This window comes from Labrus mixtus, chromosome 3 (genome assembly GCF_963584025.1).
Source record: "Labrus mixtus chromosome 3, fLabMix1.1, whole genome shotgun sequence".
Classification (NCBI taxonomy): domain Eukaryota; kingdom Metazoa; phylum Chordata; class Actinopteri; order Labriformes; family Labridae; genus Labrus; species Labrus mixtus.
The window spans coordinates 26,858,540-26,875,391 of record NC_083614.1 but is presented as its reverse complement, the minus strand read 5'-3'; the positions used below and the strand labels follow the sequence as shown (position 1 = coordinate 26,875,391).

Genomic DNA, 16,852 nt, shown 5'->3' with positions numbered 1-16,852 from the left:
ATCATGCACCTGCTGCCGAAACCAACTTTTTTTTTCATTTTCCATACAAAGCTTTTTGCTGAGTGATGCATTTTACTGGATTATATGTTTGTTAAATTACTTTCATGTGTACTCAAAAAAATTTGCTAAGACACAAGAGGTATCGGTTTCACCACAGGGGGCGCCAAAATCGACAGAAACCTTAAGTTCCTTTCAGGAGCTTAAAAGGAAGAAACTATGAGGTGACTTATCTACCTCATTGGTCTAATATGTATCCATTTCTCTTAAATCTGTACATCTCAAAGAGCCAAAATGTAATCCAAGACACAGTAACGTTCAGGCATACGGCCACATTATGAGGACAGGGTGAGCCACAGCCACCGTGCCTTCCTCTGCCTCTACTTTGCATGGTGAACACATGATTTGTTTAACTTTTCATAAGGCGTGTTCAGATGCCGGCCTCAAAAAGAAGCCTTCAAACAATGGACAGAAGCAAAGTTCGCATTTAACAACCAAAATGCTGAGGTAAAACTGTGTGTTTTCTTTGTCAGTAGAGGGAGTTTTAAAAAGAAAAAGTGAAGAGTGAAGGCTGATATTTGCGTGCAAAGCGCGGGTCTGTTTGTGCTGCGGCTCGACATGCATGGGCTTGTACCTGTGGGGTTTGTCAGGTAGAGGGAAGAGCAGCCCGAGCAGCCCGAGCAGCGAAGATCAGAGAGTGTTTATTCGTGAATATTCACTCTTCAGCTCCCCGTTTCGAAACATCCTTCAGTTTTCTTGGCAAAAGAAAACACATGTTGTAAGTATGAGCTCCAAATTGGCTTTAAGCTTTCAAGACTTTGGACAAACTAAACTCGTCTGGCACTGAGGATCATTTTGAATGATTTACTTCCCCTCCGGTCAGACTTGATACTCAGTAATGACTGACTCTTTCTGATCTTGCCAAGCCAGCGAGTGTTGTTGCTAAAATAAAACTGGGATGTGTTTTGCGGATGGTTCTCTCTTGTCTGCAAGTTCTGTGAGCGAGTGTTTCTGACGGGGGCTCCTGTGATCTGAGCAGTTCTTATTGGAAGCTTCTCGCTCTGTGTTTCTGTGTGTCTCTGCGCTTCTCAAGATGCCTCCAGCTCTCTCTCAGTTCCTTCTTTCACTTCCTAAGAAGCAAAAAAAAAAAGAAAAGAAAGGGGGGTCCAAATACAAGTGAGATTTCTTTGAGCTGAATGTGCTCTGCATTCAATCTGGGCTCTGTATGAAGCCATCGAAAGATGAGCGGCTGGTTTTGAATCCAGCCTTTCCCCTGATGCCTCGTCCCTTTCTTCTGATGGAGCATTTGATAACACACATCGCTTAAAAGTGAAACTGTTAAAGCTGTCAAGAATTCATTTGATTTCTTATCAAAAGGAACACGAAGCGGACACTGTGCATGAGAGCTAATCTGTTTCAGAGCAAGAGAAACAGAAAGGGCAAAAGATTCAGCCTGCTGATTGTCTTCCTCCGAGCAGACACTGAAATCCTCTCCTGATCTGAAGCTCAGCAGGAGAAAGAAAAACAGCAGGTCAGATTTTGAACACGATCAACAGTTTCTTTGTGTTTGGAGTATTCATCTGAAACCACAGATGTTGCAATCTTCACAGCTTTCCCATTCCTCTGTAGCACTGCATATCCTCTCTTGGCATCCACCCAGTACCTGTCCAGTCTCATGAAGCATTGGTAGCATTGTTTTGTAGCACACACAGCAACCTAGCCTGTGGAGTTAACATGTCAATTGATTTTCAAAGGCACAGTGTAGGAAAGTTGTTGATCAATGTTTGTTTTTTTGATTTGTCAAAAACAAGACTTTCACAACTACACTATAGGTCGAGGCTTCATTCTTTTTGGAGTGTGGAGGTAACAGTGTTTTCACCCCTGACCTGTTTGGTTTGGTCAAAACAAAACTTGTAGTCCGTTTGCCAAGTTAGTGCGGTTCATTTGCACTGGTATGAAAGCTGTCAATAGAACCCTGGTGCGGACCAAACAAACAATATTGAGACTGCTTGAAGGGTGTTCTCTGTTTCCAGACTCTGGTGTTGTTCATTGGCCCTGGCACACTTGGAAGAGGTCTGCTTCGGCACAGTACATTTAATGCACGAGCACAAGCACGGCTGCACAACGTGGACAGCCTTCATTATGGAGTTTTACGTCTGTATCTGACTAAAATGACACAAAACAAGCCACAGATTCAGTAAAGTAGCTGTCTTGTTGACGCGGACCCGACAGCACGTTTCTTGTGGTCGTCGTTGTTGTTTTTTCTTCCTCGATTCCTCTTTATGTGGTGTAAAAGCTGGTGAAAATCTGATGGTGGAAAGGGACATGCCGATGTGGATGTGGATGTGGGAATTTGCATGATCCTGTTGTGCATATAAAAATAACTCACACGGTTGAGTGGTAGTTCAGTTTGAACTGTCAGTGAACTCTGCAACATCCCAACAATACTTTGTATTTTGATATTGTTCAAATGACAAAATTTACCATTTTTCCTTGTTTAGTTTACTGACATACACAAAATCTAGCTTAGGTTGCATGAAGCATTCGATTGCTTTTGTTGTTAGTGAAAAGGGTGAGTGTAATTTTTAGGGGATTTTAAGCCACCTCGTCCCTCATAAACCCTCACTGACTGACAAACAGGACGGAGTCTGCTTACGAGAATCTAATACAAAAAGAAAAACTGAAAATCTGCAGAGGTACAACACAACACATTTTTTTCAGGGATTTCTGTTGCCACACACACAAACATACAAGCTGCAGTCGGTTCTCTCAGTTGGACAGCTGTCACAGCAGAAAGGACTGTGTGGCTCTCAGTCAGCGCTGTTCATTAGATGAGGCAGGCTGCTGGACCGCACTGCCTGCAGCAGTCTTGTTCCAGGTGCTGGTGCTGATGATGACGAGCCGGCGAGGTCCGAACTGTGCTGCTGGCTCCGTCACATTTCAGATGAGAAAGGAAAACAATACAATGCCAGTATTGGGAAATGTTTCATTTACAGTAACAGCATGATCATGTTTATTGCTAACGTTGAGCAGGGTGTTACAGACAAGAATAACTGGCTTTAGAGAGCATTGGAAAATTATTAGCCACAAAAGTATCATTGCTTCATTATTGAGTGTTTTCCAGCTTCACCATCAGTGTTTTTAGATTGGGCTGTTTTCTGCACTATTGTGATTTGATTTGGACAGATGAAGTATATTTGTAAGAGCTGTGGTCGTTTGGGCTTCTCGTCTATCATTGGGCAGTGTCTGCTTTGGTTTTTGCCATTTCCCCATCTGAGTGAGTTACTTCATCAGGTATAGCTCAAAACCCAGTGACTGATATCGGACAAAACCAGTCAGTGTTTCAATCAATCATTATTTCTATAACGCCTATTCCTGTGACCAATTACAACCAACACTGATGATTTCAAAGTCACAGACAAATGTCCAAAGTCTGAATAAAATCATGAGAGTTTGGGGTGCGCTCACCTGTGATCTCGTTGCTTGGTGTAAGGTGCTTATTAGACTCAATATGTGCTGTTTAAGGCAGTCTTCTTCTCATTACAATGAAACCAAACCTGTTGAGTTGTATAGCAGGTCATTGGTCTTGTCTAATGCAAATTGTGTTGGCCAGTGACGTGGCCATTGTCAACAACCAATAGGAGAGGTCTAGGCAAGCACCAAACAGGAAGCTACAAATTATGAGGCAAAATGTGTGCGGTTCTGCTGGACTGTGGGAAAAGATGGAGAAACTGACGGAGTTTTAGAGACAGCAAGAATGCCTCTTTGTCAGCGATTTCTGTCCTCCTTTTACCTTCTCCAATCGACGCAAAGATGAATACGCACAATTCTTGCTCTCTTCTCGACTCCACCAGTTTCTCCTCCTTTTTTGGTTTTCTGCTCAAAAAGTTGTGGTTGCTAATGGGAAATGATCTCAAACAGAGTCTCAGTGTAGTCTTGACGTTAATGACTGTATATCTCCAGTCTTTGCAAACTTTTAGTCTGTGACTAAATACTCTGTGAGTTGATGTCACCATTGTCTTTAGATGTAGGAGGGTGTCAGACATTCGTCTTTTAAAGTGTGTTTAAAGTCTCCCAGTGTATGGAAGGCATAAATGAAACCTCCTCACTTACTTTTTATTATCATGTCTATTATAAACGACTTTCACAAGCCTGACCTCTGTATCATTATCTAGAAGATCTATTTGACTGCAGTTTAACATTTTTCATTATCGTGTTGGTATTTGAGTTATTTTTGGCCCTAATTGAGCCACTCGGTCCAAACCCAATATAGAAACAGTGACAGCCAACGCTCACTGTTAGGTTTGGCTCTGTAGCAGAAAGAATTGATGCAGATGTTATTGATCATGTGACAACAACACACAAGTTTAGGTCCTCTGGTTTACTCTGTGAGGGATGTAGAGGAGGTGACTTTTACACTGTTCATTTTTCTTTACTTTAACTTTAAGTAAAACCGGAATTCCTTAAAGTTATATGCTCCCCTTGTTGTGGGTGGATGTCCAATCAGTGGTTATAATAGGTCAGTTAAAGCAGTCAGATTTTCAGTACATGCTAAACTGAATGAGTCCTTCTGTTTGCTGTTCTGGCTTTGCCTACATGTACCAAGATGCAGTGCACATGAGCAGTCATAGCTTTGGATGTCCAAAAAGCAAAAACAGATTTTTTTTTTGCTGCGACTCAGTGAAATAGAGATAATTGCCATTAACTTGTGCATAAATAAATAAGGTTTTATTTTTTTTTAAATCCTTGGGCTTCAGATCTTTGAGCTCAAAGTCACCACATCTCTGAGATAAAATGCAACATACAGAAGCTGTTGTACCTACATGATTACAGTGCATACTAAGCACAGTATATGATGTAAAATACGTATTCAGTACAGTAGTCCTTATCTCATCTCCTCCTCAGAGTCTCATCAGCTCCTCACATCCTCTGCAGGCTGTGAGTCTGTCAGAGCAGCTCCTTGTTCTTTATTTATTTGCTCCACTTTTGCAGCATGTTCCCTCGCTGTAATTCCTTGTATTACATTCACAGCTCTGACTTATTCTTATCTGATTCTCTGCTGCTGCACAGATCCACATTCCCCACAGGGAGCATTACATTTTAATCTCATTTAGGATTTCACAACAAGTCAACTTTAATGACTAGCTTGTTTGGTTGTACACGGCAATGTTTACATCAATCTAACTTCAGTTCAAACTAAACTTACATACACAGAATTTTCACAGTTTCAATCAAATCTGCACAATATTAAATGATTCCCAAAGAATAGGACTCATTAAATGCATTTAACCATTGAGGTAAACTACTAAATTCTCATTAAGGATTTTTAACCACTTGTATACCACCGCATTGATGTTAGGGCTATTGTGATTTTCAGTAAAGAATCTAACTGGTCCTACTTTAAAGGATTATTGTGGGCGGCTGTGGTAGAGTCGATCGTCTCTCAACCGAAAGGTCGGGGGTTCGATCCCCAGCTCCTGCAGCCACATGTCCGATGTGTCCGTGTTCAATTTATAATCCAGATTTTACAGTTAAAAATGTCTGAAATTACAAACTATAAATAAAAATGTGTTTTTTATCCTTTTGAATGAAATCAAAAGTTGTAACATCGTCTCAGAGAGTGCTATATAACTCAATTTCATTCCAAGATGCACAAAGATTACTCGAATATTTGCATATAGTTGGCATATTGTAACAAATTAATTTTACCATTTTTTTTCCACAAATAAACGGGTTTAAATGCGGAAAACTCAAAGTTAACACGTCCCAGATGGTATATTAATTTTTAAATGAAGGAAATATCCAAAATGTCGATAAATTAAACAATGTTTGGAGATCCCATGGGTGTCACATGTCCATGGGAAAAGGAGGTGCAAACAGGATTTCCTGGTCATCTGATGCCATAAATGATTTGTCTTTCAAAGTAAAAGCACGTCTTTTCACAACCATACAGTAAAACATGGATTTTATACAACTTCCTTTAAGTTATATTAATTGTTGCCATATGCCGACACCGTGCAGTAGAGGGTTCAAGAAGATCTGAAAGTAGGAATTAAGACAATTCCAAAACTGAGGAATTATGTTTACTGAGGTAATAACTCAAGAGATGTCGCTTTGTTTTCTCATAGACCTCTGTACGATCAAACCACTAACTATATCCAGAGGAGCGCACCCTGCTGTCAGTTTAAAGGAAAACAGGATTTTCAGCATTTAAAACCAAGCGTCTGACTTATTTTATTCACTCTATTTTCCAACACAACAAATGTAATAAAAGCTTCTCCTGACATCGTCCCTTTTTTATGCCTGCTTTTCAATTAAGAGCCGATATTGGATTCAATTTGAGTTGTCATTAAATTCTTCCTGCAGGATTGAACATGTGACAAAGAGAGCTGTCTTTCATAAATTTAATAAAAGTCCCAAAATGATTGATTCATATCGGTTAATTAAAACTGAACCTTAAAATAACAGATGAACCTTTAATCATTTCCTCTGATGTGATACGGAGATAAAAGTTTGACTTTAAAATTAAGTGAAGAATGAAAGTTATTCCTGGTTGAACATTTTCTGCTATTGTTCGCTCTGCAGGGCTCCTGTTGACGATGTCGTGGCGTGGGGAGAGTCACTGGAGCAACTTCTGGAGTGTAAAAGTAAGTTGATGTACAGATTCTCGCCCCTCTCACTTCTCCGACCTACTTTTTAACCTTTGCTCTCGGGTGCTGCTCCACCCGGCATGTCCTCCTGAGTTGCCCTCGGGGCTCCTTTAAGAGGGATCGGGGATATATCCCCTTCAAGTTCATCAAATCCATTCAGAGGTATGTAAAAATGGGGATGACACTGTGCGGCGATAAGAGGCCTAATCTGAGCTGCCGGTATTCACTTCTAAAGCGGGTGCTGACGTCCGGCTCCCACCAACTGTATTCCCAGTCTCTGTTTGAAAATGACTAAAGGGCGGCTGATGGGTTCTTACTCTCCTCACCTCTCTTTCTGACATGTCTTCTCTCTCATTACTTTGCTGAAATGAATTCAGCTGATGTGTCATATTTCAGCCTGTTGTCTCCTGCGTCAACATTAACTGTCCTCCAGGATGATGAATTCCCTCTCTCGCATCGCGGCCGCTCCGTTTCCCCCCCTTTTGAAGAAACGCGGTGACAAATCGATGAACACACCTACAAATATAAATAGTTACGCGCAGGCACTTGCAGTCTTTCAGCATTCATGCGCCTTCACTTCTGGCGTGATTTTAAAGAGCACACTGTGGTATGATTGAAGGCTCAGATGTGGACAGGGGGGGTGATTCATGGATGAGAACAAGCGGCCCCTGGACGCGGCATTTCCCGTCAATTACCGTCAGAGCGTCAGCTGTGATTTATGAAAAGCAATTTGTGTGAATAACGGGCGACGCTCGCAGTTAGCTGTTTGTTTGCGCTCCCTGAAGAATTGCTAAGTATTCTGCACCTGCATTAGAAGCACCGCTCCGTGAATACTCCGGTGACAAAGGTAATGGGTGTGAGGGGAAGATAACAGGAAGTATAGGAGTGTGCAATTATAAGATGCTGAGGCAGTGCACGTTGGGATGCAGCGTTTGGTTTTTGAAGGGTTTTTTGAAGTTAAAAGAGCCTCCAGACATCCAGCACAATACCACGGCCTCTTTGTTCGCCGACTTCTTTGAGCTAACGAGGACTACGATGATGCAGAGAGGATGTGAGGAAGATAACAGAGCAGCTTAACCTTTCGCTCAGGCTTCGTGCTCTTGTGATTCTCTCCTGAAAATCTCTGCTGTTGTTGTTGTTTTTGATAAATAAAAGAGCAGGTTCATTTAAATATGATGTTCCCATGCACACAAATGTGTTGTTTCCTGATGTTAAAAAAAAAAGACCCTGACCATGGCGGTTTCTGCTGTAAACAAGGTCCTGTTGTAACAGACTCAAGGTCAGGAACCTTGTGGTGTTACAAAGTGGAGACAAACGAGGGAGGAAATACAAATGAGCCACGCTGAGTTCAACTCTGAAGAAAGATCTCTTACTGTTTGGTGTGTTCAGCCTCATCTCGTGGATTTGATGAGGGCTGAATTATGATGAAGGTTTCACATTATTACACCGGAGTGACCTCCAGTTGCTGTTAGAAAGGGGTTAAAGGTCATTGAGCTGCATTTGAAAGGTGAGAGGAAGCTTTAAGTGGAGCTTCATTTGAGATGTAAGTTCCAACGGTATCTTTTCATACAATTTTCGACCAAATCTAGCTGCTGTACCAGTGCAGTTATTAGTGGTTGTTAATAAGGCCTAGTCGAAACGTAGGCAGGCATTTTTTTTAACTGAGGTTTTCCTCTTTAATTTGGAAACGTAATCCTGTCTACAAACGATAAATTCTCAGAAACATCTTCGTCTGTTACAGCCGTCATGAGCATGGCGAGTGTCCTCGCCATTCGGCAGCTGTGGCTCAGCGAGTAGAGACGGTCGCCTCTCAATCGGAAGGTCAAGGTTTTCGGTCCCCAGCTCCTGCAGCAACATGTCCGATGTGTCCTTGGGCAAGACGCTTAACCCCGGATTGCTCCAGTTGCTTCGTCAGCAGCGTGTGAATGGGATTAGTTACTGCTGATGGTCACACTAAATAGCAGCCTCTACCATCAGTGTGTGAATGTGTAGGTATGACATGCGGTGTAGGTATGACATGCGGTGTAAAAGCTCTTAGAGTAGTCTGAAGACTTTTCAGAAAGGCGCTGTTGACGTCACTGGCGCTCTTTTCCAAACGTATGATAGTCCCTGTATTTTAGCCACCTACAGATCGTATCTTGTACTCACATCCTCTTTGCTCCGTGTCCGATCGGGTGAAAGAACTCAAATCTCAAATATAAAACATGAAGTAAAAAGTGACAGAGCAGTGTGTGTCAAACAGCGGCCCGTTATCGACAGACTGTTGTCATAGAGACAGGAAGGGCGAGTGGCGCTTTTCTTCTCACTTTTCAACGCACAGCCGGCGCATTTCTGCCCGGAAAAAAACGCTAGGTGGACACGGGGGCCTTACTGCAGCTTTTCATCCTAAAGGAGAGTAAAGGTGTTTACTTTGTAACAATTCTCTGTGATTGAAAACTTTCCAACAACAAATCACCTCATAATGCACCTTTAGTGGTGACATCAGATGTTCATAAATGAAATATCAAAAATGCAACTCAACATAAACGTCTGGCTTTTATCCCGCTGCAGCTATACTGCAGGATAATAATTGACCTCAAATGAAGCAGAAAAGAGTTTGGTGAACCTGACTCAGACACTTATATGGGCAAAACTCTCTAAAGAGACGGAGAGAGATATCAGACAGAATATTAAAATATTCTTGTATTATATTTTAACCTTACATGATACACATGTACATTTTTGGGACATCAGGGCCTCTGTACAGTCTGCCTTTTTTACACACATGAAGAATAAAGTAAGAATGATATTTACTAACAGGTCATAATTGTGCATAACTGATGAGTTTATGAATATGGTAATATCTAGGAGAAAAACTGCTGTAAACCTTTCTCAGGCAGCATCCTCGCCTGCAGTCTTTGCAGCGACTGTATATTTTCCTGCAGTCTAGACACCCTGCAATTAAGGTTTGAAAAAAAGAGGAGGATTCTAGGAGAAACAGAGCCTTAAAAACCTTGTAATTGAGCTTCTGTTGAATTCTCAACAGTGTCAAGCTTTCAAAGTGTTTTTGCTTTCCGTGTGCAGCCGGCCAGCTGGTGTTTGAGGACTTCTTGAGGACAGAATACAGCGAGGAGAACCTTCTGTTTTGGCTGGCCTGCCAGGAATACAAGAAAATTACCAGTGAGGCAGAGATGACGCTGGCTGCCAAAAGGATGTACACCGAGTTTGTCCAAGTTGATGCACCGAGAGAGGTACGGCTTTTGTAACGCGGGGACATGAATGAAGTCAGACCTGCGTATCTTCAAATCAGCTTCAATCGCTGGCTTCGCTTGCTGTCGCTGTCACTCCTGCATGCTTTCATTCATGTGAGATACAAAAAGACGTTTGTAGGCCACCTTTCTATTTCTTTGCAGCTCTGTCCTAAACTTTTTTCCTCCACTTTTTGAACATATTTCACTTCGTGACCATGATGCATGAAAATGTAAAAATAAAAAGTATCTCCAAACAGAAAGAAGTCAGGAGTGAAATAAAAGTTGCTGTTTTTTCTGAACACAGATAAACATTGACTGCGTGGCGAGAGAGGAAATCAGTGGAAATCTTTCTCAGCCGGGGCCCAATTGCTTTGACGGGGCGCAGAGACTGATATACGCTCTGATGGAAAACGACTGTTATCCGCGATTTCTGAAATCAGACATCTACCAAGCTCTCCTGGAACAGCAATGAAAGCAAACGTGGAGGGAAGAAAAAGTCGTCCGACGTCTCTCTGAGTGATTGATTCTGCCCTTGGGCTGACTCTGCTTAGACAACGACAGGCTAGGCCGACGGAGGAAACAAAGTGAGAGGAGATACAGAGCTGTAGGTGAAGAGATGGACAGGATGTAAGAGCACTACAGGATCTAAATTATGTATTTAGTTCTCAGAGTGAAGTCTCTGTTTTGTTTGTATTGCTTTGCATTGCACAGAAGAAGGTAAAGAACAGATTTCAAGCAATAAAAAGTTGACTTTTTGCATCAAGACTAAAATAAGTGTGTCTGACTTTGATATTAAGTATAAATAAATCAATTCTAATCAAGGGTTTTCTGTACAGTAGTCCCTGAAGGGTTCAGTTTTAGAGCTCCAGTCTCTCCTGTCACAATAAGCTGCCCTAAAACTTTTTTTCACCTGAGTCACTTTTCAAAGTGTAATATTGATTGTTCCAGTTTAAATTCACTCTAATTATATGTAATGCCTGTTTTCACCTTCTCCGTCTGTTCGACGTTAACAAACATCATTCTGTGTGGCGGTCCTGTAATCTGTTTGCATTTCTGAATAATCAATTATGCGCAGTGTATTTAGTCTGTGATCAACCAGCCGTGTAATTGTGTTTTTGTTGGGAAAAAACAGCACAGGAAAGTACAATAATGTCAACTTTAAAGCATCTCCCATTTAACACTCTGACTTAACTTATTTTTGACGGTAAATATTCCGTTGGAATGAAAAACCTCGGGGTTGTTTTTGTTGGACAAATCCTGCAGCTGCTGTGACCAATTGTGATAATTAAAAGAACTAATTTATGTGTTCAAGTCTGTTCCAATTTATGAACATGCAAATGTCCAATGAAGTGAGAGGAAATCCTGCAGAGAGACGGCCTACAGATGCATACAGACTTCTATATTATATAAAGCCTTTCCTGAAAACTTTCATTCATTAGGTCTTCTTTATAATCCAATTCAATGTGTGGGTGATGTCACTCGGGGGTTGGGGGGGCTGTGGCTCAGTCGGTCGTTTCTTAACCGAAAGGTTGGAGGTTCGATCCCCAGCTCCTGCAGCAACATGTCCAATGCGTCTTTGGGCAAGACACTCAACCCCAAGTTGCTCCCACTACTTCGTTGGCGGCGTATGAGTGTGTAAGTCTCTTTTTTTTTGGGGGGGGGGGGGGGGGGGCTTTTATTGTTGAGACAGTGGATAGAGTTGGATATCAGGGAGAGAAAGTGGGGAATGACATGCAGGAAAGGAGTCACATGTCAGATTTGAACCCTGGCCACCCGCTTGGAGGACTATATCCTCCGTACATGGGGCGTGCACACGAACCACTAGGCTACCGGGGATGAGTCTCTTCTGATGGTCACTTTACCCAGCAGCCTCTTCCATCAGGGTGTGAATGTGTAGGTGTGACCTGCGGTGTAAAAGCACTTTGAGTAGTCAGAAGATAAGAACAGCGCCATAAAAGCCAAAGGTTATTAAGTCGCTCAAATTCAACGTAAAAGTGGACTTGAGTGTACTGTCCGTAGTGTAGGGGCAGGTTTGGGATCAGCTCTGGTGTAAGGTCAAGTTAACACTTGTTGAACAAATGTACTTACAAAACCATGTAATGTAACCACTGGCCCTGTAGCATGAACCTGCTGCAGACTGAGGCCCCCGGTCTGGCCCAGATGTGTGTAGGAGGTAATAAAAACAAGGACCCAAAAGCAGACACTGAAGGCGGAAAAGGTCAAAGAAAAAAAAAAAAGATGCTGAGATGCTCTCTAACATCATGGATTTAGCTCTTCTAATCTCTGCGCTACAGCCGGGGATGTGTAAAATGATTTTACATCATTAACATGCAATAGAGGATAAGACTCCAGGGGCTCTAAAAAAAGAGTCTTAAATATATTCTGTAACTCAGCCTAGGAGATCTCCAGCAAGATGTTGTTGTAAGGGGGTTTGTGAAAATGTGATATGTCGATATTATTGCTCATTTATAGTCTATTGCGAAACCTACAGAGGTCTTTAAACTAGAGTGGATTCTTGATAATGCAGACATCTATTCAGTGACCCGAACAACTCTGAACGTCTGTTTTCATTTCTGTTGGCTGATAAGAGTGCAGACATCGGCTGGAAATGATGCAAAGTTATCAAGCAGCCTGTAACATCATCCCTGTAGTGTCATCTTATTGATTTACTCACTTTATGTTTTCAGCATTAAGAACAATACAGTTAAAGATATCTACTGTATTACATCATAAAACACAGCACTATCATCAGACATTAAGGCAACATGCTATGTTGAAGTGCTGGCTTCTCTGTCAGCAGCGCAGCAGCCAGTATGTCAGTATGTCCTCCTTCTAACTTTAGATTCTGGTCCTGAATGCTCTGGATTTGCTTGGACCAGAGAAGGTAGGCGGTTTTAAGGCAGATGCTTTTGAAAAATGAAGAGAGGTTAGAACAAAGAAAGATATTAAAACTGATGCAGAGATGCTGCGATTTTTTTTTGCAGCAGCAGCAGCAACAAAAGGACAAAGGGACCCAGTAATGGATTTGATTTATGAAAAAGTGACTTATTAACAAATGACTTAAAATGCAGAACTAACACGTTATGTTAGTCTTTACATCCAAAAAAAGTTATCCAAATCTTCAAAGCGTGTGACCCCCCCAACACCAGTCATCACCACCATGCAGTCATCATCCTTTACCCTTTATGCTTCCACCACGGACAGTAGAAATAGAAGATGTTCAACGTAACGCCATGGGGACTGTAGTCAAAGTAAGTGAACATTGTGGCTGAGGCAGAGCCAATATATCTGGTTTGATCTCCCAAGACGACAAAAAGAAACAGTTGGATGTTGTTACATTTGCATAAAAGCTTCCTGAAAGCTATGAGACGATTGGGGATTCATTATATTGATTCGCTTAGAGGCAAAAACCTTGCGCACTCATACACTAGCCTTTTTGAAAGGAGATGTTATAATGTGTACAAGGTTAAAAGACCACTATCTTTCTCTCTCTCTCTCTCTCTCTCTCTCCTGCAACATACCTTTCTGTTTATTCTGCTCCTTTGATAAAAACATGAGGTCATGACATTTCTTGACCTTGTTTCTTCAGCGAACATGCCCCCACCCGTTATGTAGTTGACCTTGTGTGTGGGTGTGAGGGTGGATGTTTGCTGCTTCCGTGCATGAAACCTTTCTTGGACCTTACACAGAGACGGTGCATCTGCAGAGTGTGGAGCAAGCAATTCTGCAGAGAACTACCTTCTGCCAGTCTGATTGGAGGTCCAGCATTATCTGATTGTATTTCAGGCCCTGCTGGATACCCGGCATTGGCTTAATACTCGGGAGAGATGGGAAGGATATAGGGAAAGGGTTCGGCTGAGGTCAGAAAGTGGGAAGAGAAGAAGGGAAGGAAAACCAGGATCGTGTAATTAGAAAGAAGGAGTTCAGAGGCTGGATGGAAGGAACCGGAGAGAGAGGGAAGGAAGGGGCAAATAAAAACAAGGGGGGTGAGAGTGTGAGCGGCTGAGAGAAGAAGGGAAAGACGAGGCAGTAATGAGAAAAGAGGGGAGGAACAAGATGAAGGGTGAGGTAGGTGAGGGGATTAGAAGTAACAGAAAGGAAAGGATGGGAACAAGGCAAATGGGGAGTGTTTGATGGAAGAGGAAAGGGAGAAGGATGAGATGGGTTGGTGGGCTTAGGGGGGCAGTGCAGCCCCAGCAGGTCGCCGTAATGTGAGCAGCAGAGGCTGAGATAATGCCCCCGGGGCTTTGGGCTTGGGGAGACGCGAGTGGCAGGGTCCGCAGTGGGTGGGAGATAAGGCAACCGAGTCTCTGCTGACAGACACTAACCATTCTCTCCTCCCGACTGGGGAGAAGGAAACTTTACGCTGTCTCGACGCAGAAACTCCCAGAGATTAACTCCTCCTGTGGGAGACTTCCAGCGCTTTAATACTTATAGGAGGAGCGATGAAAGAGAGCTTCCCCCCCCCTCTTCTACTATCTTATAATCTAAGGACCCGGCAGCGTTTCTCTTCCAGCCTCCTTCCAGCCCGGGTGCTGCGAGCATGTTTATGAGAGACAAAGCAGCAGACCCTGCAGCCAGACTGGATTCTTCTATAGTAAATGCTTCCATCATTGAAGTGAAAAAAAATCTAATGTGAAGACGCAAACTGGTTATCATATAGATTGCATTTTATCTTCCAAAACAAAAGGACAGTGAAAACTAGTTTCCCATTTGGCCTTGTACAATCTGACTTGAATAGAAAGCCTTTATTGTCTTTAAACAATTGTACAACGAAGGAGCACAACGTTCAGGCATCCACATTTATAAAAGACATGCATTCAAGAAGAGAGACACAATGTGTAATGCAGTAAAGAGTAACTTTTTATTTTTTGCAAATGCAGAAAAAGTGTATATTATTGCACAGGTACAGAAATATATATTCTGCAGGAAATATGTATTGTACAGGTAGAAAAATATATATTGTATTGGTAGTGAGTGAGATATGGCATAGTAGTAAAAATGTCTTCTCTTGAGAAGCAGTGCAGTCTCCCCCTGCTGGCCATTAGACACACTGCAGGTTAAAGGTACACACTTGCATCAGCTTCACTTTCAGAACCGGAAACTAAAAAATAAATTGCAAAGCCTTCTGCAACGTTTTAAAGAAAAGAAAAAAAAACAACAACACACATTCAACCTGAAGGAAGATCACTATCTGGACTTGTTTTAGCGCTTCGTTGTGAATCAACAGAAACGGTTTTAATCTGTTCATCGTTGTATTAATCGAGCCTGAATTCAAAACATGTTCTGTTTACTTCCTCTCAAATGTTAGGACTTGACGCTTTAACATCAGAGTCAACTGAATCGGTTTGCACTATAGAGCATTACTTGAACAAAAGAAGTAATTTCACTCGTCACCTCGGGCTATGGGAGATTGTGTTTTTCATTATTTACTGACAATGTAGAGACAAAACAGAGGCTAATCAATAGTTAGAATAATTAGATGTAACCGTAATTACCCAACTTGTTTATAAAATGTCTCCAGCCCTTTTTAAACTGAGTTTAGATGGGTTCTGTCTGAATTCTCATTTAGAAAAAGGCTGCAGAAAGCTAACAACGACAGCTCGCTGACCTCTTTCACTGAGGTCATGTCTACTCTGACTTCTTGTTTATTTTCTGGTCGCTAAACACATTTTCCCTCTGGGGCAATAAGTTGTTGAAAGTTGAAGTTGAAACAGATAGCAGGATCTTTATTATGTGCATCTAATCGGACCAATTGATACAAGTGCAAAGAAATCAAAGGAGTGTTGCTTTTGAGGCCTCTGCTGATCTGGGGCTCGGGGGGCGTCGAGCTCAGTATTGCAGCACTCACTCTTCACTGTGCAATACATTTAGAAATCAGTGAGCATATGTGACCACTAGATGGAGTCAAAGGTCTGGTCTTATCAACTGTACAGTAAGCGCCTCACATGAAAACAGCAAGGCAGTCTTTGAGGGTTTACCCAGTGTGTAGTAGTGTCAATATTTACAATGAAACAGGCAATGAAATGATTGTTCATAGGGTGCATTTCGCATTCGACTGTGGGAGGAAGCAAGAGTACCTAGAGAACGCATGCACGGGGAGAACATGCAAACTCCACACAGAGAGGCTCCTGTCAGACGGGTATTCGAACCAGGAGCCTCCTCGCTATGAGGCAACAGCGCTAACCACTGCACCACCGTGCAGCCATGTTCTGCTATTGCTTAAGTTAAATGAATACATTCATTATATATTCTGAATGATAGTGATTTAAAGGTAGTAGGAGGTCCACGTTTGGTCCAGAAAGTTGTTGGTCTTTCCATCCATTCATTTATTCTACTTAAAGATTTGTGCATTAGCATCCGTATCCTTTATTGAAAACAGGAAAGTGTGGCTGATGCCGTGTGCTGACTATTTCTACTGACAGCACAGCAGTTGAACAGAGATGCTTGTCTGACAGTGGCCGACATTATAGGAAGCTGTCAGTCTGACTTCCCCCCCCTGAGTCTGACCCGGCCTCGTGTCCCTCGTCTACCAGAGCTGTTTCACTTCCACACACACACTTCTGCAGAAACACTTACAACACTTACTGTCCTGCCAGACAGTGTGTGTGTGTGTGTGTGTGTGTGTGTGTGTGTGTGTGTGTGTGTGTGTGTGTGTGTGTGTGTGTGTGTGTGTGTGTGTGTGTGTGTGTGGGGGGGGGGGCTAACTTGACAAAGCATGGAAGGCATCACGTCGTAAGAAAGATGAGGAACACACAAGCAGACGATAACAGCAGCAGATACAAAAAAAAAAAGACAAAGAACAAGTTCAACTCAAGGAGGACGTTGGAGAAAGACGGATTTTCTAATAACTGGTTTCAACTGCGAAAACGGTTTCAGTTTGGTTAGGGTTAGCCACCAACAGCTCTAGGTTAGATCTAGATATCACATAGTTCATTTCAAATGGACACTACGTTACATTACCTACATGTTGTA

General features: G+C 42.3%; 1 protein-coding gene across 2 annotated transcripts; it reads left to right on the top strand.

Annotated features, from left to right (window-relative positions):
* The first annotated feature begins 359 nt into the window (after positions 1-359).
* LOC132969323 (regulator of G-protein signaling 21-like) lies at positions 360-11,188 on the top strand. Of its 2 annotated transcripts, none has more exons than XM_061034325.1 (4): positions 360-504; positions 6,583-6,644; positions 9,711-9,877; positions 10,182-11,188. In XM_061034325.1, the coding sequence occupies exons 1-4, from the start codon at positions 398-400 to the stop codon at positions 10,347-10,349; spliced, it is 504 nt and encodes a 167-aa protein (XP_060890308.1). In that variant the 5' UTR covers positions 360-397; the 3' UTR covers positions 10,350-11,188. The 2 variants fall into 2 exon arrangements, with proteins under 2 accessions (XP_060890308.1, XP_060890309.1); XM_061034326.1 differs by lacking the exon at positions 360-504 and adding an exon at positions 526-775.
* The last annotated feature ends 5,664 nt before the right edge of the window (positions 11,189-16,852 follow it).

Coding starts and splice junctions, on each gene's coding strand:
- LOC132969323 (XM_061034325.1), top strand. CDS start 398: ATGATTTGTTTAACTTTTCATAAGGCGTGTTCAGATGCCGGCCTCAAA. Junction 505..6,582: donor TTAACAACCAAAATGCTGAG/GTAAAACTGTGT, acceptor TTCGCTCTGCAG/GGCTCCTGTTGACGATGTCG. Junction 6,645..9,710: donor GCAACTTCTGGAGTGTAAAA/GTAAGTTGATGT, acceptor TTCCGTGTGCAG/CCGGCCAGCTGGTGTTTGAG.